The following is a 27,513-nucleotide window of genomic DNA, read 5'->3' as shown; positions in this document are numbered from 1 at the left end:
CACATTTAACTTCTTTCAGATTCAGTCGTAGCCACTTGGTAGTGCCACAGGGAGAGAGGTTAAGCCCTGTGAGCAGTTTGTCCTCCCTTCCCACCTACTGTGTGCCCCAAGGGAGTGAGTCTGCCACGTCACTGGTGGGGGTTGTGGCCCCCCGGACACTCCCTGAGTGTGAGCATCTTGCGGGCTCAGCGAGGCTGTTTGGTTGCGTACTTTTTTTTTTTTTTGGCGGTACGCGGGCCTCTCACTGTTGTGGCCTCTCCCGTCGCGGCATGTGGGATCTTCCCGGACCGGGGCACGAATCCGCGTCCCCTGCATCGGCAGGTGGACTCTCAACCACTGCGCCACCAGGGAAGCCCTGGTTACGTACTTTTACGTATCGTGGGCCCTGAATGAAGGCTAGACGCTTCATCGGCTGCTCTGAGTTCACTGTGCACCTGCCAGGGTGATTTTTACTGTACTTAGAGCACAGTCCTCGAAACTGTGTTGAGTAAGGGAAGCAATTGAATATTAGCTCACATAGACACCATAGACAAGGGCTCCCCAGCGTTTTTCTGGGGGAGGAGCAACCCCTGATTATTCTGAAACCTTCCTGAAAGAGATTTGTGTTGACAGAGCCTTACGCTTTGGGTCAGTCAGACTTCCAGAAGCTCTGCTATTTCCTAGTGTGTAACCTTAGGCAAATTACTTAATCTCTCTGAGGCTCAGTTTCCTTATCTGTAAAATGGGAATAATAATAAGAGTACCTAATTTCATAGTTATTTTGGGGATGAGATGAGTTAGAGTATGTATACAGCCATTGGAACAGGGCCTGGCACATAGTAGATGCTCAGTGAATGTTAGTTGTTATTTTTATCATTGCTTTCAGTGTTCCTGTATCAGACAGGGCACTGAGGCGCAGGTGCTGGGGCTGTGTAGTCATAAAGGCAGGAGGGTAGTTGGTTGAGGCCACATCGCAGAGGCCTTGAGTGCCATGCTCAGGAGGTTGGATTGATCCTGTGGTTGGCCTTAGAGCAGGACAGTGGGTGGCTGGAGCAGAAGGTGATGCAGAGGTGAGAACTGGATCACAGAGGGAGGCCTGGAATGTTGGCTGAGGTTCCTCTCACACCCTATTCCCCCCCGACAGGACAGCCGCTCTGAGCATGAGCGCCAGTACCTGCTGTGCCAGGGCTCCAGTGGGGTTGAGAACACAGAGCTTGTCAAGTCACCCAGGTGAGATTGGCCAGCCCAGGGCTGCTAAGGGCTACTGAGCCTGACACTGGCCCCAGGAGGGTCCCTGTGTTATGGGTCCTCCCTTGGGACTGTGGCCCCTTCTGTAACATGGGGGAAGGATGTGGAGTAGCCCATTGTCCTCTGGAGAGGGCCAGGAGGGGGTGTGGGAGTTTGTGGGGGGCTTGGATACAGCCTGGTTGGGGTCTGGGTGGGCCAAGGTCAGAGCCCTGGGAGCTGCTGACCCCGTTCTCTCCTGCCACAGTGAGTACCTCATGATGCTGATGCCTCCCAGCCAGGAGGAGGAGAAGTGAGTAGAGGGGCTGAACGCCTTCACCCCCCTTCCCCTTCCCACCCCCTAACGCGCCCCGGCCCCCTAACCTTTGCCTTTGTTTTCAACAGAGACAAACCCGTGGCCCCCAGCAATGTCCTGTCCATGGCTCAGCTGCGCACCCTGCCCCTAGCTGATCAGATCAAGATCCTGATGAAGAATGGTGGGTGGGCAGCCCTTCCCTGCCTTCTGGGGGGGCCCCAGCCCTGCCACCTCCTGGGGAAGTGGAGTTAGGAAAGACTTAAGGACCAAGGGGCGGGACCTGAGGCCCCACTACCCAGAGCCCGCCCAGCTTTACAGCTCTGACCTTGTCTGGAAGGCGCACTAGAGCTGGTGGCAGGCTACCTCAGATGGGCTGCGGGTCCCTTCCGCCTTTGCCACTCACCTGCTGTGTGAGCCTGGGCAGCCCACGGGCCTTCCTGAGCCTTAGATTGTTCATCTATAAAAAGGAACTAAGACAGCTCCTGGGGCTGAGGGGAGGCCTCAGAGGTGAGGCCCCTAAAGGGGCTGTACAGAGCCTTGCATGTGAACGTGAGCTGCGTTCATTTTCACAACGAAGTGCGTTCACTTGCACTACTTTGTGGCGCCCTCGCCAGGCTCTGCACCGTGGGGATGCTGAAGGCCAGAACCTTTAGAGTGGACGTGAGCCTTGAACCTCAGAGCGGAGTCCCAGGCCCTGGGCTCTTCTGAGATGCCAGCACCAGGGGCTCCGGGGTCTGAGTGGAGAGGGGTGCTCCCGGGGGGAGCCAGGCCGCTGGCCTTGCTGCAGAAGACACGGGGCCTCCCCAGGCCCTGCCCCTTCTCACTTGGGCTAGGGGCTCGTGTGGGGGAGAGCAGAGCACGGTGATGAAGTGCATGAACTTTGGACCCAGATGGCCTGGGTTCAAGTCCTGGCTGTGCCACTTACTAGCCAAGTGATCATGGGTGAATTTTGAAACCTTCCTGGGCTGAGTCTTCCTCATGAGGCACGCCTCGGTCTTCCAGTGGGTGTTTCCTCCAGGGCTCAGTGAGAGGCGGGTGCCTGCCCAGAGTAAGCAGCCAGTGAATGCCAGCTGTTACTGTTAGCACTGTCATGCTGGGATTGTTATGTGAGCCCAGGCCCCTCTTGCCTTGTCTGATGTCTCCTGTGCCCTCCTCAGTGAAGGTCATGCCTTTTGCCAACTTGATGAGCCTCCTGGGCCCCTCCATCGACTCTGTGGCTGTTCTGCGTGGCATCCAGAAGGTGGCGATGTTAGTCCAAGGAAACTGGGTGGTGAAGAGGTAAGTTCATTTTAGTCCCTTAGTTGGGAGCGCTTAACCCATTTAAATTGAATGTTAAGCACTGATGTTTTGGGTTTAAGTCTACCTTAGTGCTTTTTATTTGTCCAGCTTACATTGCATTTTATATTCATTTTTACTTTCTTTTCTTGTTATTCCGTTTCCCTCGCTAACTTGGAAGTTATCCTTTCTTGACTTAGTGATTACCCTGCAGATTTCACAGTTTAATATTAGTTGCCGCTTTTTACCCTCATCCATGACGATTCAACGACCTTTAGAATATTTTATATTTATCTTCCTCTCAGCTCATGTGTCATTGTATTTATATATTTTAATTCTGTTTTAAACCCCATAAGACATTATACTGTCCAGTCAATATTTTTGAGATCTACTGACGTATTTGCCTTTTTATTTTGCTCATCATTCCTTTCTGCATCTCTGAGTTCCTAACTGTGATAATTTCCTTCTGCTAAAGTGAAGGTCTTCAGGTGATGAATTTCTTTGGTTTTTTTAATCTGGAAATGTCGATTTCACCTTTGTTCTTGAAGGATACTTTTGTTTGTTTTTAATTTTATTGAAGTATGGCTGATTTACAATATTGTGTTAAGGGTATTTTTTACTGAGTATAGAATTCTAGGTTATTTTCTTTCCACACACTGATGTAATTTCATTGCAGTTTGACTTCCATTGTTTTTGTTGTCTGTCTAATACATGTTCCTTCGTTTCCCTCTGGCTGCATTTAAGATTTTCTCTTGCTTTGGCTTCCCAGGGCTCATTAAGATGGGCCTAAGTGGGAATTTCTTTTTATGTATCCTGTTGGGGTTCATAGGTCCTGAATCTGTGGCTTGCTGTCCTTCAGTAGTTTCTCTCCTGTGATTCCTCCTCTAGACCCTGCCTCCTCCCTAGACTGTCAGGGGTAGGGACTGTCTGTTTTGACTCTCCCTTTATCCCTGGTAGTCAGTATAATGCCTGGCAAATGGTAGACCCTTGGTAAATACGGTGTGGCTATGTTTTACGCACACTTGAATTATATTACTTCTAAATTGTATAATATAAAATGCTGAATACTCACTTTTTAGAAAGTGTGATGTAAAGTGAACAATCTGTCAAAATGTAAATTGTTCCAAATTTTTAAAAAAGTTATTCATTGCAAAAAGTCCGTCATTTCACAGTTGGTTGGCCAGGTAAACTGCAAAGTCATGTCACTGCCACGTGGTGACGGCCTTTCCCTGGGAAACGATGCCCAACATGCCTTGTGGGTCCTTGCAGCTATTGTCTTATGTGACACAAGTGTTTAAGTACGAGGACCTTCGTGATGGCACATCACTTGTTAAATGGGACACTTATGTGTATTTATGCTGCGGATGGATGAAATCCAGGAGGGACCATCCCATTAGCCCCCTGAGGATGCTCGCCCAGAGGAGGCACGGAGACTTGCCAAATGTCTGGCAGCCGGGCAGCCACAGAGCTGGGGTTTGAGCTCCGCCAGCACCGCGCATGCCCTGGTGCTGCTGCCGCATTCAGCTTATGGTCTGCCTGTCCCTGTGACTTGAAGGTAGGCCCTCCTGGGCCCTGTGTGTTCTGCCACACCTGTGGGCAGTGGTCCTTCCATGCCCCATCCCTCCGTGTTCCTGTGAGGAGGTGATGCAGGATGCTCCCATCTGTTGAGTAAATGTGTCTGGACGGCTTGTTCTGTGCCCTGCACTGTGCTCTCATTCAGTGCTGTCCCTGTCCTCAGGAAAGTGTGCCGGGGGGATGGGTGGGGTAGGCACCGTTACAGCCCAGTGCACGGACCACACTGTGTACTTAGTGGGTACCCCCTCTCCGCGTGGCAGAGGTGGGGCCAGGGCCCTGTCCTGTAGAGCTTTACAGGAAGGGTGGACACAGAGCTCAACCTTGAAGGAAAGTAGTAGTTGGCTGCCAGGTGGGATTGAGGAGGCGAGTGGGGCGGGGAGAGCAAAGGTGCCCCGGGCACGGATGGCCGGGGACGTGTGTGTTTTCCTGGGGGACGGGGTCTGCGTCTGGACTTGGGGTCAGGAGACGCCTTTAAGCCGTGGTGCCTGCTCGTTTGCCCTTGAAGGTCCCTGAGCCTTGAGTGCGGGTCCCATTCTCTCCAAAGGCTTCAGCCTCGCCCGTGCTTGGGGTCTGTCTGGACCCCAGTCCCTGACCCCTCCTGCCTCAGCTCACACTGCTCCCCCCTCCCTTTCAACCAGTGGTAAGGCCTTGTGTGTTGCTTTCCAGGTGGGACTTGCTGTCTGCCAGAGTCCTGGGCTCACCTTGTCTGTCTCTGAGCCCCTGGCCCCTCCAACTATGTCAGGGTCCTTGGGGCTGGGCCAGTGTGTGAGGGGGGCATTGGGAAAGGGGTAGGGGGAAGAACTCTTGGAGCCAGGCTCCCAGGGAAAAGGGGAGGGTCTGAGGGGAGCGGTTGGGGCCCAGGCCGGCCCTCGCCCGTGTTGTAAAGAGGCCTGAGCTTCCACTCGGAGCCTGAGGGAGTGGGGGGCAGAGGGGCTGAGGACAGGGACTGACCTGCCACCCTGTCTCATTGGCAGTGACATCCTGTACCCCAAGGACTCTTCTAGCCCTCACAGCGGCGTGCCTGCTGAGGTGCTCTGCAGGGGCCGAGACTTTGTTGTAAGTGCCCAGGCTCTCTGGCCTTCCGGGTTGGGGCATTATGGGCGGAGGACTGGGGCAGCACAGAGTGTCCAGGCAGCGGGCAAAGGGCAGGTATGTGTGGCCAGGGTGGGGCTGGGGGAGTGGAGGGCTCTGGACTCTGTGCCTTTCTTCTCCTTCCTCTCAGACCCTGGAGTCTTCAGCTTCATAAGAACCTCTGAGTTCCTAGCCTGGAGGTTGCACACTGGAGTCCCATAGGTAGATTCTGGCCAAGGAGCCGTTTGACCTGAGTGGTGTTTTTAAAATGTTGACTTAGTTGTCTATTTTTACAAATCACAGTCATGATTCAAACTAGATTTCTGTCTTGTCATGAATAATTGGACAGTCTGGTACCACTGGACCCGCACCCCCAAACAGCACCCTCTTTGAGTGGGGCTCACGCTCCCCAGTTCACAACCGCTTTCCTCGTGCGTGTTTCCTGCACTGTTGCTGTGGGCTTTTTGCAGCTCCTGAGCTGGCTCATGCCTCCACCCCGCCACCCTATCTGCCCCCCAGCCCTTATCCAGAGCTTAAGTCCCAGCCAAGGCATCCCTCCCAAATGCCTGACCCCTGAGCTGCTGGGACCTGTGCTGCCTCCCTTGACCTTGGCAGTGTGCTTTGAGTTTGCTGCAGTCTGTCTCCTTGGAGCTGTCCGTGGTGACCTTGGTGAGCTCACGCGCAGACCTAATCACACCAGGCAGCCCGTAAGCTGTTTCAGAGAGTGCCTCCGTTTTTCCTTTTCCCAGCTGGGTGTCCCAGCTCCTGTGGGTACTTAGCGTCTAGATGCCTGTGTGGTTTATTTTCGTCTCTGGGGGTCAGGGTGCAGTGGCTTCGACTCCCAGGCTCGCCTTCCACATGTGTGCCACTCACCCTCAGCTGCCCGTCAGCCCTCCTCTGTTCGCGCAGACACCGTCACATCTGGGGGTCTGGGAGAGGCTCTGGTCAAATCTGAGTTGTTGTAGGTGACATACGGGCAAGGTATCCCCCATCCCAGGGAGCTTGTGTGGTGTGGAGTGGGTCCAGCTGCCCTCCTGGAAGAGGTGGCCCAGGAGGTCCCTTACAGAGGAGGAGAAGGAGGCTCAGAGTTGAAGTGACTGCCCTCAGCCAGGCCCCAGGCCCAGTCTGCCTGACACCCAGGCCGGCTCAGAGCCGCCACTTTGTGCCCTCATCCCAGGCTCCCAGGACAAGAGCAGGGGTTTGGGGGACAATCCTGGTAGGATCCCCGCCTCCTAGAAACAGGCTCTTTTTCTCCCTTAGATGTGGAAGTTCACGCAGAGCCGGTGGGTGGTAAGGAAAGAGGTGGCAGCGGTGACTAAAGTAAGTGAAGTTCTTCTTGACCCGAGAGGCCCAGCGCCACTGCTGGAGGAGTGGGGGCTGGGCGTGCCTCACCTTTGCCCCCCTCTCCCCAGCTCTGCGCGGAAGACGTGAAGGACTTTCTAGAGCACATGGCCGTAGTGAGGATCAACAAGGGCTGGGAGTTCATCCTGCCGTATGACGGGGAGTTCATCAAGAAACATCCAGATGTGGTCCAGCGGCAGCACATGCTGTGGACGGGCATCCAGGCCAAGTAAGAGCTTGCTGGGCGGGATGAGGGGGAGCCAGGCAGAGGAACAGCAGGTTGTCCCCAGCCACCTGCTTCCAGCGGGGAGCACAGCCTGGCTGCATCTGGGGCGGGAATGCAAATGTGGGGCTGTGTGCACCCCTCCCCCACTCAGGTGGACTTTGCTGCTCGGTCCCAGAATCCCCCCGGCAGAGACCTGGCACAGACACGCCTGCTGATCCGAGCTGACTCGAACTGACCCGCGTCTGTTCTGAGGGGTCGGGAAGGAGGGGGAAGCACTCAGCAGCAGGAGCGGGGGCTTGTGTGGCCCCAGGCAGGCTGGCGGGAGAGCAGCTGGGGAAGGGAGGGCGGGCCAGCGCTCCCCGCCCCCGCTGTGGGGCTCCGAGCCGCGGGGAGAGACCTTGGAAGCTCCAGGCGTGCGGCGTCTTCAGGGACTAGGATGTCCAGGGGGTATTTCTTAATACCTTAAGAAAGGTATTAAGGGGGTATTGCTTAAGGGGGTATTTCTGCTGGGAGGCAGGTGACGTGAGGGGACACGGTGTAAAGTTAAGAGGGTTCACTCTTCTTTTCAGATTAGAAAAAGTTTATAATCTTGTGAAGGAAACCATGCCAAAGAAGCCGGATGGACAATCAGGTGTGGAGGGGTGTCGGCTGGGTGGGCCCCTAACCCTGACACTGGCTCCAGAAGGGCTACTTTTCTGGAACTTGTCAGGGCTCAGCCTGTGGGGGGAAATGAGGGGGCGTGGCTCATTGTTGGCTGCCCTTCTGTGCCCTCTTCCCTCAGCTGGAGGCTTGTCCAGTGGCAGAGCCTTGGCCTCAGGGACTGAGGCTTCTGGGTTCCAGGGCTGTGTCTGGGTTCCAGGCCTCTGAGATTTCTCGCCCGCTTGGGTTGGCAAGGATGCTGGTGGCAGGGACTCAGCAGTAACCCACCCTGGCTTGGGTCTCTGCATGTGGGAATCTGCTTTTCCTGGTTCTGTTTCTTCCCTCATTGTTGGGGTAGCCACATTCCTTCTGGATGAGGTGGGGGCGAAAGGCAAGCTGGGCCACTGGCTTCTGTGCCAGCTGGCTTGCATTTTCCCTGTCCCCTTCCTCTGGTCAGCAGGGTGTCCCCATCAGGATGGAAGGGAATGTCTGTGGGGCAGAGGGACCGGGGCCCTTCATCTCAGGCCCTTCCCTGCACGGTCCCTACTGTCCTGAGCAGCCCTGTGTCTCTCCGCAGGGCCTGTCGGGCTGGTCTCTGGGGACCAGCGGGTCCAAGTCGCCAAAAGACAGGCCCAGCAGAACCATGCGCTGCTGGAGCGGGAGCTGCAGCGGAGGAAGGAGCAGCTGCGGGCGTCCTCGGTCCTGCCCGCTGTGCGGATCAAGGAGGAGCCCGTGAGTGAGGAGGGGGAGGAAGAGGAAGAGCGGGGGGCAGAGGATGAGCAGCCCATGGACACCTCGCCTGGCGGTGGCCTCCACAGCAGGCTGGCCAACGGGCTGCCTGCTGCGCGGGCGGCAGGCGGGGACAGCTTCAACGGGCACCCGCCCTCAGGCTCTGCCGGTACCCCCGTGGCCCGGGAACTGAGGGCCTTCGTGGAAGCCACCTTTCAGAGACAGTTTGTGCTCACGCTGAGCGAACTCAAGCGCCTCTTCAACCTGCACTTGGCCAGCCTGCCCCCCGGCCACATGCTCTTCAGCGGCATCTCGGACCGCATGCTGCAGGACACGGTGCTGGCCGCCGGCTGCAAGCAGATACTGGTGCCTGTAAGTAGCGCCTGCTGGGTGGGCAGCACCAGTCCCCTCGGAGGGCTCCTGGGTCGGCAGCATCTTTCCTGGCTGAAAGTGGCTGTGGAGAGAACCTGGTACCGGAGTGGCCTGAGCCCTGCCGGCTTTGGGGAAACAGCTGTTTGTAGGGTGCACGGGGCAGGGGCACTCGGGAGACTGTTGGCCTCGGTGTGAATCTCGGCTCCCACGTGGTTGCCGGGTTTACCGCGGGCCGGTCAGCCTCTCGGCTCTGCACCCTCATCTCAAGTGGGTGAATGTTAGTTTTTGTGTCACGGGGCTTTGGTGAGGGCTGAGTGGGAGCCTGAGGCCGTCACCTGTTGGCTTGGCACACAGCAGGGCCTTCCTTGGTCACGCCGGCTCCCCGTCCCAGGGTCTAGCCCCCTCCTGTGCCGGCACCTCCCTCATTCCTGTCAGCTTTGCCGTTTTTCAAGATGATTTCACTTCTAGTATCATTTGATCTTCTTGCAACGGTAGATGAAGAAACCCAAGTTTCAAAGAAGTAGAATGAACTTGTTTAAAGGTCACGTACCCAGGAAGTGATAGAGCTGGAAGTTGAACCTCTACAGTGGCTCCAAGTCTTAAATCCTTTTGCTTCAGCTGAGATGAGCTGGCCCTCTCACCAGAGCCCCCAGCTATGCCTGGGCTCCTGCCGGTGGGCCTCCCTGCCCTGGAGGCTGGCTGACTAGCGTGGCTCTGTGGCCTTTCCATTAGCATTTCTGGTGCCAAGCCTGCAGGTGCAGGGGCGGGCCACCCCCCCTCCCCCCAGGCTTTTGGGCTTCTCATCCTGTCATTGGAAGGGGCCCTAGAGGGGTGGAAGTGCAAGAGCAGAGGGACCCTTGGAGACCATCTCCCTGCGCTGAGGGTGAAGCGTGCCAGGCTGTGGTCCCAGGGAGGCTGTGCTCGTCATTCTCTCTCCCAGGCTCTGTCCAGACCTGGCAGCACGTGGGGTGAGGTGGGGCTGTGTCTGCCTCTTAACAAGGGAGCGCTGACGTCTGCAGTCTAAGGTCAGAGGCACCTGCAGCCTTGGGTGATGTGAGGCAAAGGCCCATCCCTGTGTACGTGAGGAGCAGAAACTAGGACAAGAGGCCCTGGGTCCCAGGCTGGCTGGGGTGTCCCGGGGGATCTGGCCCTCGTGGCAAGGAGCCTCCTTGGGTGAGCTCTCTACAGAAGGTACTGGGGTTTGGGGGCCCTGCCCTGTTTGGAGCCACCCTTGTCCATGTAGCAAACGGGTCCGGTTATCTGCAGACTCGCCTTTTGCTGACTGACTGAGCGAGGCAAGGGAGAGGCACCTGCCTGATGTTAGCCAGGCCATCTTGTGCTGTTGGAGTGGATAGAGGGCGAGGGGCATGGAGTGGGCCACCCTCGGGACCCGTGATCCTGTATCATAGTCATGTCCAAGGTGGAATGTTCCTAGACCTGTCCAGCCTTGTTTTTCTTTACGTAAGGGAGCTGAGGCCCAGGGAGAGCAAGTACACTCGCAAAGACTTGAGTTTAACTCCTGGTTCTGCCACCTATTAGCTGTGTGACCACAGACATTGAGTGAACTCTCCGAACCGGGCTTTTCTCATGGAGAGTGGAGGCAGCAACACCTCGCTTCCTCTGTGGTAGCAAATGAGACTGTATATTTAGAGCCCCACCTGGGACTTTACATGGTAGGAACTGTTACTATTGCTTGTGTTGCGGTGCCACTCCACCAGGCGCCCCTTCCTCCGTCCCCCTTCTCCAGGAACCAGGAGCCCGGGCCACCCTTTCCTCGGCCCACCTTCGGACGCTGCTGAGCTGCGAGGCACGGGCCGCTTAGGGTCGGGCAGCCCCTCTAACCCGCACGAGCACGGCCCTCGTGGGAGGGATTGAAAGGAATCCCCAGGATATTCCTAAGGAGTTACAGGGGCAGGAGTGCTTCTCAGGACACGTTGGAGGGTTGATATTTAGGGTGGGAGGACACAGGATGTTAAAGCAGAGAGGAGAGCTAATGCCAGGCTGATAGGAAAACAGGAGCAGCCTCCTCCCCGCCTTACCGAGCACGGCCGCGGGCCAGTGCATCCGGCTCCTCACAGGAGCCTCTCTGCGCGGGGACTGGCTGGCGAGGAGAAGGACGCAGAGACAGGTGTGCCACGGCCCACAGCTGGTGGGAGGCAGGAGCTGGGACTGGAACTCTGTTCCCGGAAATGGGCCGGTGCAGACTGACGGCCCCGGGGGAGGGAGGGTCCAGGTGGTGAACACGAGATCAGCCAGCTCACACCTGGGCCTTGGTCAGTTTCCCCCACAGACGGCTGCTTCCCCGGATGAGCAGAAGGTGTTCGCCCTCTGGGAGTCTGGAGACATGAGTGACCAGGTGAGGTGACCTTTGCTGCCATCCTCCCAGGAGCAGGTCGGTGTTCTGCAGAGGGTTAGACCTTCGGGGAGACCCAAAGTGCGGTTGTGTCCACTTCAGATTTTCCAGCCGCTCCCAATTTTAAATATTCTGGCTCTGTGTCTCTGTGTACTTCAGACATGCTGGATGTGCTGGTAGTGTGGGCCAAAACCAGTGGTTTCCAAATGCCAGTCTGAACCATCGGCATCAAAATCGCCTTTTAAAAAATACAGAGATTCCCAGGACTGACCTCAGAGATTCAGTTCAGTTCCATAGGAATGGGGTAGGGTCCTAGGTATTTAAGTTTCTGCAAAGCTTTCTAGATGATTCTGATGCCCCAGCAGGCTTGTGAACCTGTGACAGACCACATTTTTCAGGTGGCTGATGGCGGTAGGAATTAAAAGGATTCCTTATCAGATCTCAGGTGCTGGATCAGATCTCAGGTTAGAGAAATTGGTCGTCTTGCCTCTAGTCACACCCAGACAGGAAGGGTCATGGGTGTCCAGTGAACAGAATATGAATGCAGCCAGCAGCACCTGAGGTCCAGAAGTTTTCCTTAAATCATGAGCTTGCCTGAGTTTTAAAGATTAAGATTTAATTGCTAAACTCCAATTGATCTGTCCTTTTCCAGGTCCTGTCCCTCAGGGGTGGGGAGAAGGGGAGTGAGCAAAGGCCCCCACTGAGTTCTCTGTCCCCTTTTGCCTCTTGGAAGGGGACTGACAGGCAGGCTGAGAATACCAAAGGGGCAGGGCCTTCTGTGATGGTGCCGTAGATGGAGAGCAAACTGGAACAGTCTCTGTGTGCTTTTGGCCAGAATAGGTGGCATCTGGATTTCCTACTCCTGAAGTACTCCAATAATTAAAAGGAAAAAAGTATAAGCGCATGTTCTTAAAAATAAGTAACACTGAAGCTATATGGGAGACCATCTCCTGCCCTGCCTGACCTGATTCCCACTCTTCAGAGGCAGTCACTTTTTAACTACGAGATACCACCAAAAGAGTTCCTCCATTATTAAAAATTATTATATATATGCAAAATGTGCTTATACTGCTCTCTGATGTCTCAACTTGATGTTATCAGTGGGCTTCCTGTTGCGGTGGATGAGGATTTAGTTCTCAGCTATGGGAGAATGTAGACAGGTGTGGGATGTGTTATGACAATTTTTTTGTTAAATCATATATCAATGCTTATAGCATCATGACTGGAAATTTGTTCATTGTAGAGCCAAATGCCAGTAGTATCTACGATTATATTCTTTTTTTTTTCACTTTTTTCCAGCTTTATTGAAATATAATTGACATCATTTCTTCTTTATACTACTTCCTGTTCTCACTTACATGGTTTTCTGAACACATAGATACCAAGAGTAGTACCGTTCTTGAGTCTGATTCCCCGGATGCCTCTCCAGCAGAACCAGCTCCATAGCTCTTGCTGGCTTGCGATCTTTTGTCTTCCTTCTTGCTTAATTTTAGCTTCTAAGGGCACAGAGGAGTTGTCTGCATTCTTCCATGTCTTAAAATGGCTTTCTTTTGTCCTCCGGTTTTATTATTTGTCTGGGACTAGGATTTTGGAGGGCAAATCATTTTCCTCTGAATTTAAGATCATTTTCCATTGTATTCAAGCTTTCAGAGTTGTCGTGCACTGACACTCTGTTCCTTGGTCTTTTCAGTTTGATCCACACCCTTCCCCTAAACCAAACTACGGTTTTCCTCACTCCACATACAGCACATCAGTGCAACTCCAGAGGCACCCTGGTGTGGATTATTACTGTACTGGACAGTTGAGTCATTCTTACGAAGTTCTGTGATAGATTGGTAATTTCCTGTACCTGTTTTTTTCTGTTCTTCCGGAATTCTTAGGTCATATGTTGGAACTAGAGGATCAAATCTTTTTCCTCTCATTTAACACCTTTTGTACTTTGCAGGGGGTGGGGATTTTGACTATCTTCTATCCTCCCTGTTTAGTTTTTCTTTGGGATGTAATGCTTTTCATGGCATCCTGTCTTGTTTGTTTGCCAGGACTTTAAGCCACTCACTCCTCATCCTGTTCTGTCTTCACGCAGTTTAGATGGTGGCTTCACCTGCCTACTGAATCAGTTACCACTCCTGTTTTTTTTTTTTTTTCCCCCCCGTACGCAGGCCTCTCACTGCTGTGGCCTCTCCCGTCGCGGAGCACAGGCTCTGGACGCGCAGGCTCAGCGGCCATGGCTCACGGGCCCAGCTGCTCTGCAGCATGTGGGATCTTCCCGGACCGGGGCACGAACCCATGTTCCCTGCATCGGCAGGCGGACTCTCAACCACTGCGCCACCAGGGAAGCCCACCACTCGTTTTTTAATCACGAAAAACTATGTCTGAATCACTCATCCTCTGCCGATGCTTCACTGGGTTTTTGTTCTTGTGGGCATATACCTTTATTTCTTCATTTTATTGGGGTCTTAAGAGGTGACAAATTGGCCAAACGTGTTTGTCTTTAACCAGAAGTCCTGAGCAAGGACGTTGCTCAAAGACTGCAGCATGGAGTTAGGTCCAAAGCCTTTGGGTTTCTTGTTTGGGGATGTTTCTCTTTCAGGTGATTATTTCCCATAATAACATGTTTTTGCTACTAAAGCATCGACAGGTTTTGCTTGAAATTTTTTCCAAAAATTACCGGGTACGCCGGAACATGATCCAGTCTCGGCTGACTCAAGAGTGTGGAGAAGATCTGAGTAAACAGGAGGTGGATAAAGTGCTAAAGGTACATCCATTTTGTGTATAATAATATCTGGAGGCTCCAGGCTTTTGCTGACTGAGCTTAAGACCAGGGCGCCCACAGCTGGCTCCTCCCTGTCTTAGATAGAGGCTGACAGTGTGTGGAAAGGGACCTAGTCTCGTGCCTTTCCTACTGCTGTGTTTATGAATCAGGCTTCCTCTGGACTCCTTCCCAGCCGCTCAGGTCTTCAGCAACAGATAATTGGCATCGGTGTGGTTGGTATATGCAAAAGGACTAAATTGAGTAAGACGTAAGCTCCATCTTAAAAAAATACAGTCATCCTTTCCAGTGCCAGGGCCTAGGTTAGAATCCTTACCCCGCTCGTTTGAATCGTGTACCACTTTCATGGTTTTTGCCATAGCCACATACTCACTCTTGTGCTACTTGCTTTTAATAGAACAATTTTTAAATAAAATTTAGTTTAAAAAGGAATATATCATTTGTCTAGTATATGAAAATACTTAATTCCTGTTAAGCATTACCTATAATGCCTTTATGGATTGACTGTGGTACAAATATCATACTTGCAGAAGCATTGGAACACTGAAAGCTGATGACAAATCCCCTATATTCTAGTATTCTTATATTCCAGGTCCATAGATGCTGATGCTATTTGTGAAGCACTTTTGTTCGGGTCAGGTTATTCAGTTCTTGTATTTTGTGTTTATAGAGCACATTCATTTATAGTCCCTCACTCTTAAGATAACCCCTGAGGAGAGGAGGGGCTTGAGGCCCACACGTGGAGGAGGCTGGGCGGTGACCACAGTGATGTGGTCAGGCAGATTTTGGTCTCCCATTTGTGTTCTCTCCATTAATCATAAATCAAGTTTTGATATTCTGCACAGAATGTAAGTAGCTCCTTTTCCTGCTAAAGTCTGCCCTTGACATGTTTCTCTATTCATAGGACTGCTGTGTAAGCTATGGTGGCATGTGGTACCTTAAAGGGACAGTACAGTCTTGACAATAGTTGCAAACCACTAACCCAGTGAATTCAAGCCCAAGGAAGGACGGCAGAGCCAGCAGAGGTGGAAGTAGAGTCTCGACTGCTTCAGAAGACTTGGAGCAAGAGGAACTGACCAACTCGTGGCCTGTGGCATTGCACTGTCCAGAGGACAGAGGGGATCATACTCGGCCAGTGGCAGGGTCAGCTTAAGTTCGACCGCTCCCAGAAGAGAGCAGCTGGGACCTTCTCTGCAGTACAGTTTGAAATTCCTGATGTATTTTGTTTATTATTTGGTTTCATTCTCATAATAAAGAGAGTGTATACTGACATGGGCAGGATGATGAAAATCATGGTTTAATATTTTACTTTCAAACTTCATGCCAACAAGGTCTAGGTTATGTTTACAAGAAAACCTCAAGGTTTTTAATATTTTAAATGCCTAGAAGCCAATATTAAGTCTTCAATTATCTATCTGCTAAGACTTCTGCCAATTTCGTTAAACAATCCAAATTGAATTGTTTTACTGTTGGGTTCCTGTGGCCATTTTACCTTTTAAAACAACCTACTTTATGTAGCAGTCTCAACTGTTTACATGAACCATAGCAAAAAATCAGAATCAAATCCATTTATTCTTAATGTTTGCATAAGGATGCAAGCAAAACCAGGTAAGTATGGAACAATGTATAAGTGAGGTCATCACACTTTGATGTAAAGAATTTATATTTTGTGTATTTTTAAAATAAATGCTAACACTAACGTGGCATCATGGTGCTGTTGTCTTCAAATGGTTACGAGAAGGCAATGCTCTCTGTGGTTTCAAAGCCTTGTATGTACACCAGAGGGAAGAGAGCCAGCAGCACTGCACGGTAGTGCTGTGCAGTCACATATGTAATTGTAAAATTTTCTGGTAGACACATTAAGATAGTAAAAAGAAACTGGTTAAGTTTTAATATATTTGATTTAGCCTAATATAACTAAAACATCAACTTGTAATAAAAAATATTAATATTTTCTTGGTACAAAGTTTTCAAGATCTGGTATCTTATAACACGCACAATTGGACTAGCTACAGTTTAAGTACTTGGCACATGTGGCTCATAGTGACTGCTGGACAGTGCAGCCCTTAGAGGATTATGAAAAAATAAGGGTAAGCCGGATTGGGCTAGATGTGAAATTTTGCTACAGTTAAGACGTTTGCCCTGGTCTATTTTGGGCAATAGAGCCACTACTATCTGAAGGTTTAGATGATGGTCTATGTGTACGTACACAGCCCCCCCAACCACCAAAAAAAAAAAAAAGGAACATCTATTATTTGGGAATGTAGTTTAGCAGGCTGATTGTATATTATGTTCTTGGTTCTAACTGTTAACATATATGAGTCTGAAAAGAGTAAAAAATCTTCCAAAATTTTTCTGGAGTGTGTCCAGCTATCATATAATACTTCCAAGGGGAGGCCCCTTGTGGTACAGCAGAGACTGAGCAGAGCAGAACTGGCAGGGGTTGGGGGAGTCAGGCTCAGTAGGGAGTCAAAGCCTTGAACACTAATAAAGAGAGATGAGTTAAACACTGAATTCCAATAGCTAGGAAAATGATAACATAGGAAATGCTGAAAAACAAAATGAGGTAAAAAATGAATATAAAGTAAGATATCTCAATAGTTACCAGTGAAGGAAAATGGCACAAGCTTGTATAGATAGTGAGATGGGAAAAGTTAGAGGAATTAGATGATTTATAAGGAAAATATAAATTACTAAAAGTGGTTGGAAAGAAATTGCAGTAGAGCAATTATTAGAGAAGAAAAGGGCCAGGGATTATCATAGTTGAATTATATCACATCTTTATGAGGTAACACAAGGGTTAAACTTCAGCATGTAATAGGCCCCCAAATTCTTATCAAAGGGTTAATTTAAAAACCTGACAAAGATAGCATGATATGAATAAAAATCCTAAGTAGTGGATTCCAATGGCATGTTAAAGAAGTAAGTCAGTCAGTCAACCATAAAACGTCTATACAAGGGTGATATCCGGGCATTTCCTCTAAGATCAGGCACGAGGCAAGGATGCCTACCATAACTACTTCTGTTTAACATAGTGTTGGAAGTCCTAGCAAGACCAACTAGGCAAGAAGAAGAAAAAAATTGGAAATGAAGAAGTAAAATTATGTTTGCAGATGGTATGATCTTATACGTAGAAAACTATTAAAGATTTCACAAAAAGTCTGTTCCGATGAGTTCAGCAAAGTAGCAGGAAACAAAGTCAACACAAAAATCAGTTGCATTTCGACACACTAACAAGGAACAATCTAGAAAGGAAATTACAAAAACAATTCCATTTACAATGGCATAAAAAAAATAAAATATTTAGTAATTGACCAAGGAGGTAGAAGATTTGTATAATGAGAACTACAAAACATTGCTGGAAGAAATTAAGACAAACGGAAACACGTTCATGGATTGGAAGAGTCAATATTGTTAAAATGTCAACAGATTCAATGCAATCCCTATCAAAATCCCAATGATGTTTTTTGCAGGAATAGAAAAACCCATCCTAATAGCCATATGGAATCTCAAGGGACACCAGATAGTCAAAACAATCTTGAAAAAGAACAAAACTGGAGGACTCACACTTCTGATTTCAAAACTTACTGCAAAGCTACAGTGATCATAAAGGCAAATAGACCAATGGAATAGAGAGCCCTGAAATAAACCTTCATATATATTGTCAAATGGGAAAGGGCAGTCTTCAACAAACGGTGCTGGGAAAACTAGACATCCACATGCTAAAGAGTAAGTTTGGACCCTGACCTAACATCATAGGAAAAGGTGACTCAAAATGGATCAAGGACCTTGATGGAAGATCTAAAACAAAACTGTTAGAAGAAAACAACTAAAGCATTACTACACCGGATTTGGCAGTCGTTTCTTGCTATGACACCAAAGCCACAGGTAACAAAAAATAGACAAATTGGACTTGGTGAAAATTTAAAACTTCTATGCATCGTAAGATTCAACAGAGTAAAAAGGCAACCCGCAGAATGGGAGGAAATACTTGCAAATGATATCATCTAATGAGATTAATATCCAGATTATATAGAGAACTAAAACTCCACAAGATAACCCAATTCAAAAATGGGTAAAGGACTGGAGCAGACATTTATTCAAAGCCTGGTACGAGCCGGGGGTGCCCTGAGGTGGTCCTGGCGGGCCAGCCAGAGCACTAGGTGGTCTTCAATCTGTAGCCTCCACGCTGGGACTGGGAGCAAGCAAGTGTGCGTACTGTTCAAGAGCAGAATCCTGGTTACTTACAGCCGTCTGGTGAGACCCACCGGTTTTCAAGCCAGCTAATGGGGCTCATCTCAGTGTCAGACCCCAGGGCTGGGGTGCCTAATATGTGGCTTGAGCACCTTGCTCCCCAGGGCGGATCCCTGAGCCTGCCCTGTGACGTCCCCTCTTCTGGGTCACCCGCTATGGGTGCAGGCCTGGACTACATCACTTCTCCCTGTCAGACTCTGTGTGGTTCTGTTTTTACAGCCCTGGTTGTAGGAGAGCCACACTGCTAGTCTTCAGATGGCTCAACGAGAACTCTATGTGGTTGTAGTTTTGATGTGTTTGTGGGGGGAGGCGAGCCCAGGGTCCTACTCCACCATCTTGATCCCGCCTCCCAGAGTTAGTGTTTAATGGGTATAGTTTCAGTTTTAAAGAGGAAGTGTTATGGGGATGGACGGTGGTGGTGATGGTTGCACAACAACATGAATGTACTTAATACCTCTGAACTGTACACTTAAAAATGGTCCAGATGGTAATTGTGTATTTCTACCACGATAAAAACAAAAACAAAAAACTTGAAGTTCAGATGCCCCAAACAATCGTCAAGCACAAAAAGAAAAGTGTTTAAAGATTAATATAACTACATAAAAGTATTGCTTGGCAAAATGCCAGTAACAAGGTAAAAATTAAGATAAATAGAATATTTGTAATTTCTCATTGCAAAAGTGAATTTCCTAAATACTAGAGCTCTTAAATAAGAAAAGTAGGAGGCAAAGGACAATACGAAAATGGCTTTTAACAGATTAAAATCTATTCAACCTTATTAATAAAAAATACAAAATTAAAAGGAAACACCATTTTTTCTTCTATTAGTTTGACAAGGGTCATAAAGTTTATTGGCATGGCAACAGGCACATGAAAAGATGCTCAGCATTGGTAATTACTAGAGAAATGCACATCAAAACTACACTGAGGTACCACCTCACACCAGTCAGAACGGCCGTAATTAAAAAGCCTACAAATAAATGCTGGAAAGGGTGTGGAGAAAAGGGAACCCTCCTATACTCCTGGTGGGAAAGTAAAGTGGTGCAGTCACTATGGAGAACAGTATGGAGGTTCCTCAAAAAACTAAAAATAGAGTTGCCGTATGATCCAGCAGTCCCATTCCTGGGCATGTATCTGGAGCAAACTAATTCAAAAAGATACATGTACCCCTGTGTTCACAGCAGCACTATGTACGATAGCCAAGACGTGGAAACAACCTAAATGTCCATCAAGAAATGAATGGGTAAAGAAGGTGTGGTATATATATATAATAGAATACTACCCAGCCATAAAAAAGAATGAGATCGTACCATTTGCAGCAACATGGATGGACCCAGAGATTATCATACTAAATGAAGTTAAGTCACAAAAAAACAAATAGCATTTGATATCACTTATATTGGAATTTAAAATATGACACAAATGAACTTATCTACGAAACAGATTCACAGACATAGAGAACAGACTTGTGGTTGCCAAGGAGGAAGGGGGTGGGGGAGAATGGATTGGGAGTTTGGGATTAGCAGATGCAAACTATTATATACAGAATGGATAAACAACAAAGTCCTATTGTATAGCACAGGGAACTATATTCAATATCCTGTGATAAACCATAATGGAAAAGAATATGAAAAATATAGGTACAACGGAAATCACTTTGCTGTACACCAGAAGCTAACACAACATTGTAAATTAACTATACTTTAATAAAATGTTTTAAAAAATACATGGTTCAAAAAAAAAGATACATGGTTCAGTAAAAATGGAAGATATAGTATACTCCTATTTTAAAATATGGGGTGGGACTTACCTGGTGGCACGGTGGTTAAGAATCCGCCTGCCGATACATCTACATGTGGAACAACTCCTACGGAGCACCTACTGAACGCTGGCAGAAGACCTCAGACCTCCCAAAAGGCAAGGAACCCCCCACGTACCTGGTTAGGGCAAAAGAAAAAAATAAACAGAGACAAAAGGATAGGGACGGGTTCTGTACCAGCGGGAGAGAGCTGTGAAGGAGGAAAAGTGTCTACACACTAGGAAGCCCCTTCGCGGGCGGAGACTTCGGGTGGCGGAGTAGGGGAGCTTGGGAGCCGCGGGAGGAGAGCACAGCAACAGGGGTGCGGAGGGCAAAGCGGACAGATTCCAGCGCAGAGGATCAGGGCTGACCGCACTCACCAGCCGAGAGGCTTGTCTGCTCGCCTGCCGGGGCGGGTGGGGCTGGGAGCTGAGGCTCCGGCTTCTGTCGGAGCGCCGGGAGAGGACTGAGGTTGGCGGCGTGAACACAGCCTGCAGGGCGTTAATGCGCCGCGGCTGGCCGGGAGGGAGTCCGGGGAAAAGTCTGGACCTGCCGAAGAGGCAAGAGACTTTTTCTTCCCTCTTTGTTTCCTGGTGCACGAGGAGAGGGGATTAAGAACGCTGCTTAAGAGAGCTCCAGAGACGGGCGCGAGCCGCGGCTAAAAGTGCGGAGCCCAGAGACAGACATGAGACGCTAAGGCCGCTGCTGCCGCCACCAAGAAGCCTGTGTGCGAACACAGGTCACTATCCACACCCCCTTCCGGGGAGCCTGTGCAGCCCGCCACTGCAAGGGTCCCGGGATCCAGGGACAACTGCCCCGGGAGAACGCACGGCGCGCCTCAGGCTAGCAACATCACGCCCCACGCTCCGTGCCCCCCCCCCCCGCCCCCGCCTCCCCCCACACCACCCCCCGGCATGAGTGAGCCAGAGCCTCCGAATCAGCGGCTCCTTTAACCCCGTCCTGTCTGAGCAAAGAACAGACGCCCTCCGGCGACCTACACGCACAGGCGGGGCCAAATCCAAAGATGAGCCCCTGGGAGCTGTGAGAACAAAGAAGAGAAAGGGAAATCTCTCCCAGCAGCCTCAGAAGCAGCGGATTAAAGCTCCACAATCAACTTGATGTACCCTGCATCTGTGGCATACCTGAATAGACAATGTATCATCCCAAATTAAGGAGCCCTGTGGATGAAAGGCTCTTGGTGCTGCAGCCAGGAGTCAGTGCTGTGCCTCTGAGCTGGGAGAGCCAACTTCAGGACACTGGTCCACAAGAGGCCTCCCAGCTGCACATAATATCAAACAGCGAAAATCTCCCAGAGATCTCCATCTCAATGCCAGCACCCAGCTTCACTCAACGACCAGCAAGCTACAGTGCTGGACATCCTATGCCAAACAGCTAGCAAGACAGGAACACAACCCCACCCAGTAGCAGAGAGGCTGCCCAAAATCATAATAAGTCTACAGACACCCCAAAACACACCACCAGACGTGGACCTGCCCACCAGAAAGACAAGATCCAGCCTCATCCACCAGAACACAGGCACTAGTACCCTCCACCAGGAAGCCTACAGAACCCACTGAACCAACCTTAGCCACTGGGTACAGACACAAAAAACAACAGGAACTACGAACCTTCAGCCTGCAAAAAGGAGACCCCAAACACAGTAAGATAAGCAAAATGAAAAGACAGAAAAACACACAGCAGATGGAGCAAGATAAAAACCCACCAGACCTAACAAATGAAGAGGAAATAGGCAGTATACCTGAAAAAGAATTCAGAATAATGATAGTAAAGATGATCCAAAATCTTGGAAATAGAATAGACAAAATGCAAGGATCAGTTAACAAGGACCTAGAAGAACTAAAGATGAAACAAACAATGATGAACAACACAATAAATGAAATGAAAAATACTCTAGATGGGATCAATAGCAGAATAACTGAGGCAGAAGAACGGATAAGTGACCTGGAAGATAAAATAGTGGAAATAACTACTGCAGAGCACAATAAAGAAAAACGAATGAAAAGAACTGAGGACAGTCTCAGAGACCTCTGGGACAACATTAAACGCACCAACATTCGAATTATAGGGGTTCCAGAAGAAGAAGAGAAAAAGAAAGGGACTGAGAAAATATTTGAAGAGATTATAGTTGAAAACTTCCCTAATATGGGAAAGGAAATAGTTAATCAAGTCCAGGAAGCACAGAGAGTCCCATACAGGATAAATCCAAGGAGAAATACGCCAAGACACATATTAATCAAACTGTCAAAAATTAAATACAAAGAAAACATATTAAAAGCAGCAAGGGAAAAACAACAAATAACACACAAGGGAATCCCCATAAGGTTAACAGCTGATCTTTCAGCAGAAACTCTGCAAGCCAGAAGGGAGTGGCAGGACATATTGAAAGTGTTGAAGGAGAAAAACCTGCAACCAAGATTACTCTACCCAGCAAGGATCTCATTCAGATTTGATGGAGAAATTAAAACCTTTACAGACAAGCAAAAGCTGAGAGAGTTCAGCACCACCAAACCAGCTCTACAACAACTGCTAAAGGCACTTCTCTAGGCAAGAAACACAAAAGAAGGAAAAGACCTACAATAACGAACCCAAAACAATTAAGAAAATGGGAATGGGAACACACATATCGATAATTACCTTAAATGTAAATGGACTAAATGCTCCCACCAAAAGACACAGATTGGCTGAATGGATACAAAAACAAGACGCATATATTTGCTGTCTACAAGAGACCCACTTCAGACCTAGAGACACATACAGACTGAAAGTAAGGGGATGGAAAAAGGTGTTTCATGCAAATGGAAACCAAAAGACAGCTGGAGTAGCAATTCTCATATCAGACAAAATAGACTTTAAAACAAAGACTATTAGAAGAGACAAAGAAGGACACTACATAATGATCAAGGGATCGATCCAAGAAGAAGATATAACAATTGTAAATATTTATGCACCCAACATAGGAGCACCTCAATACATAAGGCAAATACTGACAGCCATAAAAGGGGAAATCGACAGTAACACATTCATAGTAGGGGACTTTAACACCCCACTTTCACCAATGGACAGATCATCCAAAATGAAAATAAATAAGGAAACACAAGCTTTAAATGATACATTAAACGAGATAGAGTTAATTGATATTTATAGGACATTCCATCCAAAAACAACAGAATACACATTTTTCTCAAGTGCTCATGGAACATTCTCCAGGATAGATCATATCTTGGGTCACAAATCAAGCCTTGGTAAATTTAAGAAAATTGAAATTGTATCAAGTATCTTTTCCGACCACAACGCTATGAGACTAGATATCAATTACAGGAAAAGATCTGTAAAAAATACAAACACACGGAGGCTAAACAATACACTACTTAATAACGAAGTGATCACTGAAGAAATCAAAGAGGAAATCAAAAAATACCTAGAAACAAATGACAATGGAGACACGACGACTCAAAATCTATGGGATGCAGCAAAAGCAGTTCTAAGAGGGAAGTTTATAGCAATACAATCCTACCTTAAGAAACAGGAAACATCTCGAATAAACAACCTAACCTTGCACCTAAAGCAATTAGAGAAAGAAGAACAAAAAAACCCCGAAGTTAGCAGAAGGAAAGAAATCATAAAAATCAGATCAGAAATAAATGAAAAAGAAATGAAGGAAACGATAGCAAAGATCAATAAAACTAAAAGCTGGTTCTTTGAAAGGATAAACAAAATTGATAAACCATTAGCCAGACTCATCAAGAAAAAAAGGGAGAAGACTCAAATCAATAGAATTAGAAATGAAAAAGGAGAAGTAACAACTGACACTGCAGAAATACAAAAGATCATGAGAGATTACTACAAGCAACTCTATGCCAATAAAATGGACAACCTGGAAGAAATGGACAAATTCTTAGAAAGGCACAACCTGCCAAGACTGAATCAGGAAGAAATAGAAAATATGAACAGACCAATCACAAGCACTGAAATTGAAACTGTGATTAAAAATCTTCCAACAAACAAAAGCCCAGGACCAGATGGCTTCACAGGCGAATGCTATCAAACATTTAGAGAAGAGCTAACACCTATGCTTCTCAAACTCTTCCAAAATATAGCAGAGGGAGGAACACTCCCAAATTCCTTCTATGAGGCCACCATCACCCTGATACCAAAACCAGACAAGGATGTCACAAAGAAAGAAAACTACAGGCCAATATCACTGATGAACATAGATGCAAAAATCCTCAACAAAATACTAGCAAACAGAATCCAACAGCACATTAAACGGATCATACACCATGATCAAGTAGGGTTTATTCCAGGAATGCAAGGATTCTTCAATATATGCAAATCAATCAACGTGATACACCACATTAACAAATTAAAGGAGAAAAACCATCTCAATAGATGCAGAGAAAGCTTTTGACAAAATTCAACACCCATTTATGATAAAAACCCTGCAGAAAGTAGGCATAGAGGGAACTTTCCTCAACATAATAAAGGACATATATGACAAACCCACAGCCAACATCGTCCTCAATGGTAAAAAACTGAAAGCATTTCCACTAAGATCAGGAACAACACAAGGTTGCCCACTCTCACCACTCTTATTCAACATAGTTTTGGAAGTTTTAGCGACAGCAATCAGAGAAGAAAAGGAAATAAAAGGAATCCAAATAGGAAAAGAAGAAGTAAAGCTGTCACTCTTTGCAGATGACATGATACTATACATAGAGAATCCTAAAGATGCTACCAGAAAACTACTAGAGCTAATCAATGAATTTGGTAAAGTAGCAGGGTACAAAATTAATGCACAAAAATCTCTGGCATTCCTATACACTAAGGATGAAAAATCTGAAAGTGAAATCAAGAAAACACTCCCATTTACCATTGCAACAAAAAGAATAAAATATCTAGGAATAAACCTACCTAAGGAGACAAAAGACCTGTATGCAGAAAATTATAAGACACTATGAAAGAAATTAAAGATGATACAAATAGATGGAGAGATATACCATGTTCTTGGATTGGCAGAATCAACATTGTGAAAATGACTATACTACCCAAAGCAATCTACAGATTCAATGCAATCCCTATCAAACTACCACTGGCATTTTTCACAGAACTAGAACAAAAAATTTCACAATTTGTATGGAAACACAAAAGACCCCGAATAGCCAAAGCAATCTTGAGAACGAAAAACGGAGCTGGAGGAATCAGGCTTCCGGACTTCAGACTATACTACAAAGCTACAGTAATCAAGACAGTATGGTACTGGCACAAAAACAGAAATATAGATCAATGGAACAGGATAGAAAGCCCAGAGATAAACCCACGCACATATGGTCACCTTATCTTTGACAAAGGAGGCAGGAATGTACAGTGGAGAAAGGATAGCCTATTCAATAAGTGGTGCTGGGAAAACTGGACAGCTACATGTAAAAGTATGAGATTAGATCACTCCCTAACACCATACACAAAAATAAGCTCAAAATGGATTAAAGACCTAAATGTAAGGCCAGAAACTATCAAACTCTTAGAGGAAAACATGGGCAGGACACTCTATGACATAAATCACAGCAAGGTCCTTTTTGACCCACCTCCTAGAGAAATGGAAATAAAAACAAAAGTAAACAAATGGGACCTAATGAAACTTAAAAGCTTTTGCGCAGCAAAGGAAACCATAAGGAAGACCAAAAGACAACCATCAGAATGGGAGAAAATATTTGCAAATGAAGCAACTGACAAAGGATTAATCTCCAAAATTTATAAGCAGCTCATGCAGCTTAATAACAAAAAAACAAACAACCCAATCCAAAAATGGGCAGAAGACCTAAATAGACATTTCTCCAAAGAAGATATACAGAGTGCCAACAAACACATGAAAGAATGCTCAACATCACTAATCATTAGAGAAATGCAAATCAAAACTACAATGAGATATCATCTCACACCAGTCAGAATGGCCATCATCAGAAAATCTAGAAACAATAAATGCTGGAGAGGGTGTGGAGAAAAGGGAACCCTCTTACACTGTTGGTGGGAATGTAAATTGATACAGCCACTGTGGAGAACAGTACGGAGGTTCCTTAAAAAACTACAAATAGAACTACCATATGACCCAGCAATCCCACTACTGGGCGTATACCCTGAGAAAACCATAATTCAAAAAGAGTCATGTACCAAAATGTTCATTGCAGTTCTATTTACAATAGCCCAGAGATGGAAACAACCTAAGTGTCCATCATCGGATGAATGGATAAAGAAGATGTGGTACATATATACAATGGAATATTACTCAGCCATAAAAAGAAAGGAAATTGAGCTATTTGTAATGAGGTGGATAGACCTAGAGTCTGTCATACAGAGTGAAGTAAGTCAGAAAGAGAGAGACAAATACTGTATGCTAACACATATATATGGAATTTAAGAAAAAAAATGTCATGAAAAACCTAGGGGTGAAACAGGAATAAAGACACAGACTTACTAGAGAATGGACTTGAGGCTATGGGGAGGGGGAAGCGGTGACAAAGCGAGAGAGAGGCATGGACATATATACACTACCAAACGTAAGGTAGATAGCTAGTGGGAAGCAGCCGCATAGCACAGGGAGATCAGCTCGGTGTTTTGTGACCGCCTGGAGGGGTGGGATAGGGAGGGTGGGAGGGAGGGAGACGCAGGCGGGAAGAAATATGGGAACGTATTATATATATTAAAAAAAAAAAAAGAATCTGCCTGCCAATGCAGGGGAACGTGGGTTCCATCCCTGGTCCAGGAAAATCCCACATGCTGCGGAGCAACTAAGCCCATGCACCACGACTACTGAGCCCGAGCTCTAGAGCCCGAGCCACAACTACTGAGCCCGCGAGCCACAACTACTGAAGCCCGTGTGCCTAGAGCCCATGCTCCGCAACAAGAGAAGCCACCGCAACGAGAAGCCCGCGCACCGCAACGAATAGTAGCCCCCGCTCCTGCTCGCCACAACTAGAGAAAAGCCCACGCGCAGCAACTAAGACCCAACGCAGCCAGAAAAAAAGAAAAAAGGGATGATAATGAGCACACTTGTAAGGATATACCAACAAACTGGTAACCAGTTGATTCTGGGAAGAAAGGTTGGGAGGTCAGGGAAGATGAGACAACTTACTTTACAATCTCTTTGTACTGTTTGAAAAAATAATGTTTTACCCCATTAATCCAGTTTTGCCATTGAGCAAAATTAGATTCAATGCTCATTTTAACATCTGAATACTGTAAAATGTCTTTCCTATGACTGAATGATCAAATGTTTTGAGAATTACCTAGTCAAATGCTATTAATTCAGAACCAAGCCTGACATTTCTAAAATAGTGAAAATTATATACAGCATATAAATTTGAAAATGTTTTTAAATCATATAGTAATTTTAATGAACATTTATCAGTATGAACAGAATTTGTGCTATTACACAATTCCAAGGAATGGGAAAAAATGGAAATGGAAAAAAACATCACTCAGTTCTTCCCAGAGAGATTTGTTGGAAGAAGAAAAGTTGGTAATAACAGCGAAAAGGCTTAAGCTTAAAATAACAAGCAATTGATCCATTTGTTCA

At 47.5% G+C, this 27,513-nt stretch overlaps 1 protein-coding gene across 2 annotated transcripts in view; it reads left to right on the top strand.

Annotated features, from left to right (window-relative positions):
• Positions 1 to 15,574, top strand: part of POLR3E (RNA polymerase III subunit E) — a 31,830-nt gene extending 16,256 nt beyond the window's left edge. For both annotated transcript variants that reach the window (XM_027126673.1, XM_027126674.1), the window contains 12 exons: positions 1,124 to 1,209; positions 1,472 to 1,516; positions 1,609 to 1,700; positions 2,677 to 2,797; positions 5,344 to 5,425; positions 6,701 to 6,760; positions 6,853 to 7,010; positions 7,577 to 7,638; positions 8,224 to 8,747; positions 11,026 to 11,103; positions 13,730 to 13,855; positions 14,775 to 15,574. In XM_027126673.1, the coding sequence (XP_026982474.1) occupies positions 1,124 to 1,209; positions 1,472 to 1,516; positions 1,609 to 1,700; positions 2,677 to 2,797; positions 5,344 to 5,425; positions 6,701 to 6,760; positions 6,853 to 7,010; positions 7,577 to 7,638; positions 8,224 to 8,747; positions 11,026 to 11,103; positions 13,730 to 13,855; positions 14,775 to 14,831 (1,491 nt within the window). In that variant the 3' untranslated portion in view covers positions 14,832 to 15,574. The remainder of the gene's footprint in view (positions 1 to 1,123; positions 1,210 to 1,471; positions 1,517 to 1,608; positions 1,701 to 2,676; positions 2,798 to 5,343; positions 5,426 to 6,700; positions 6,761 to 6,852; positions 7,011 to 7,576; positions 7,639 to 8,223; positions 8,748 to 11,025; positions 11,104 to 13,729; positions 13,856 to 14,774) is intronic.
• Positions 15,575 to 27,513: the final 11,939 nt, after the last annotated feature.

Source organism: Aethalodelphis obliquidens, unplaced genomic scaffold (genome assembly GCF_003676395.1).
Source record: "Aethalodelphis obliquidens isolate GAN/ISIS:26980383/991018 unplaced genomic scaffold, ASM367639v1 scaffold30, whole genome shotgun sequence".
In the NCBI taxonomy this organism is placed as follows: domain Eukaryota; kingdom Metazoa; phylum Chordata; class Mammalia; order Artiodactyla; family Delphinidae; genus Aethalodelphis; species Aethalodelphis obliquidens.
Note: the sequence above shows the minus strand (reverse complement) of the source record. Positions and strands in the feature narration are given on the sequence as shown.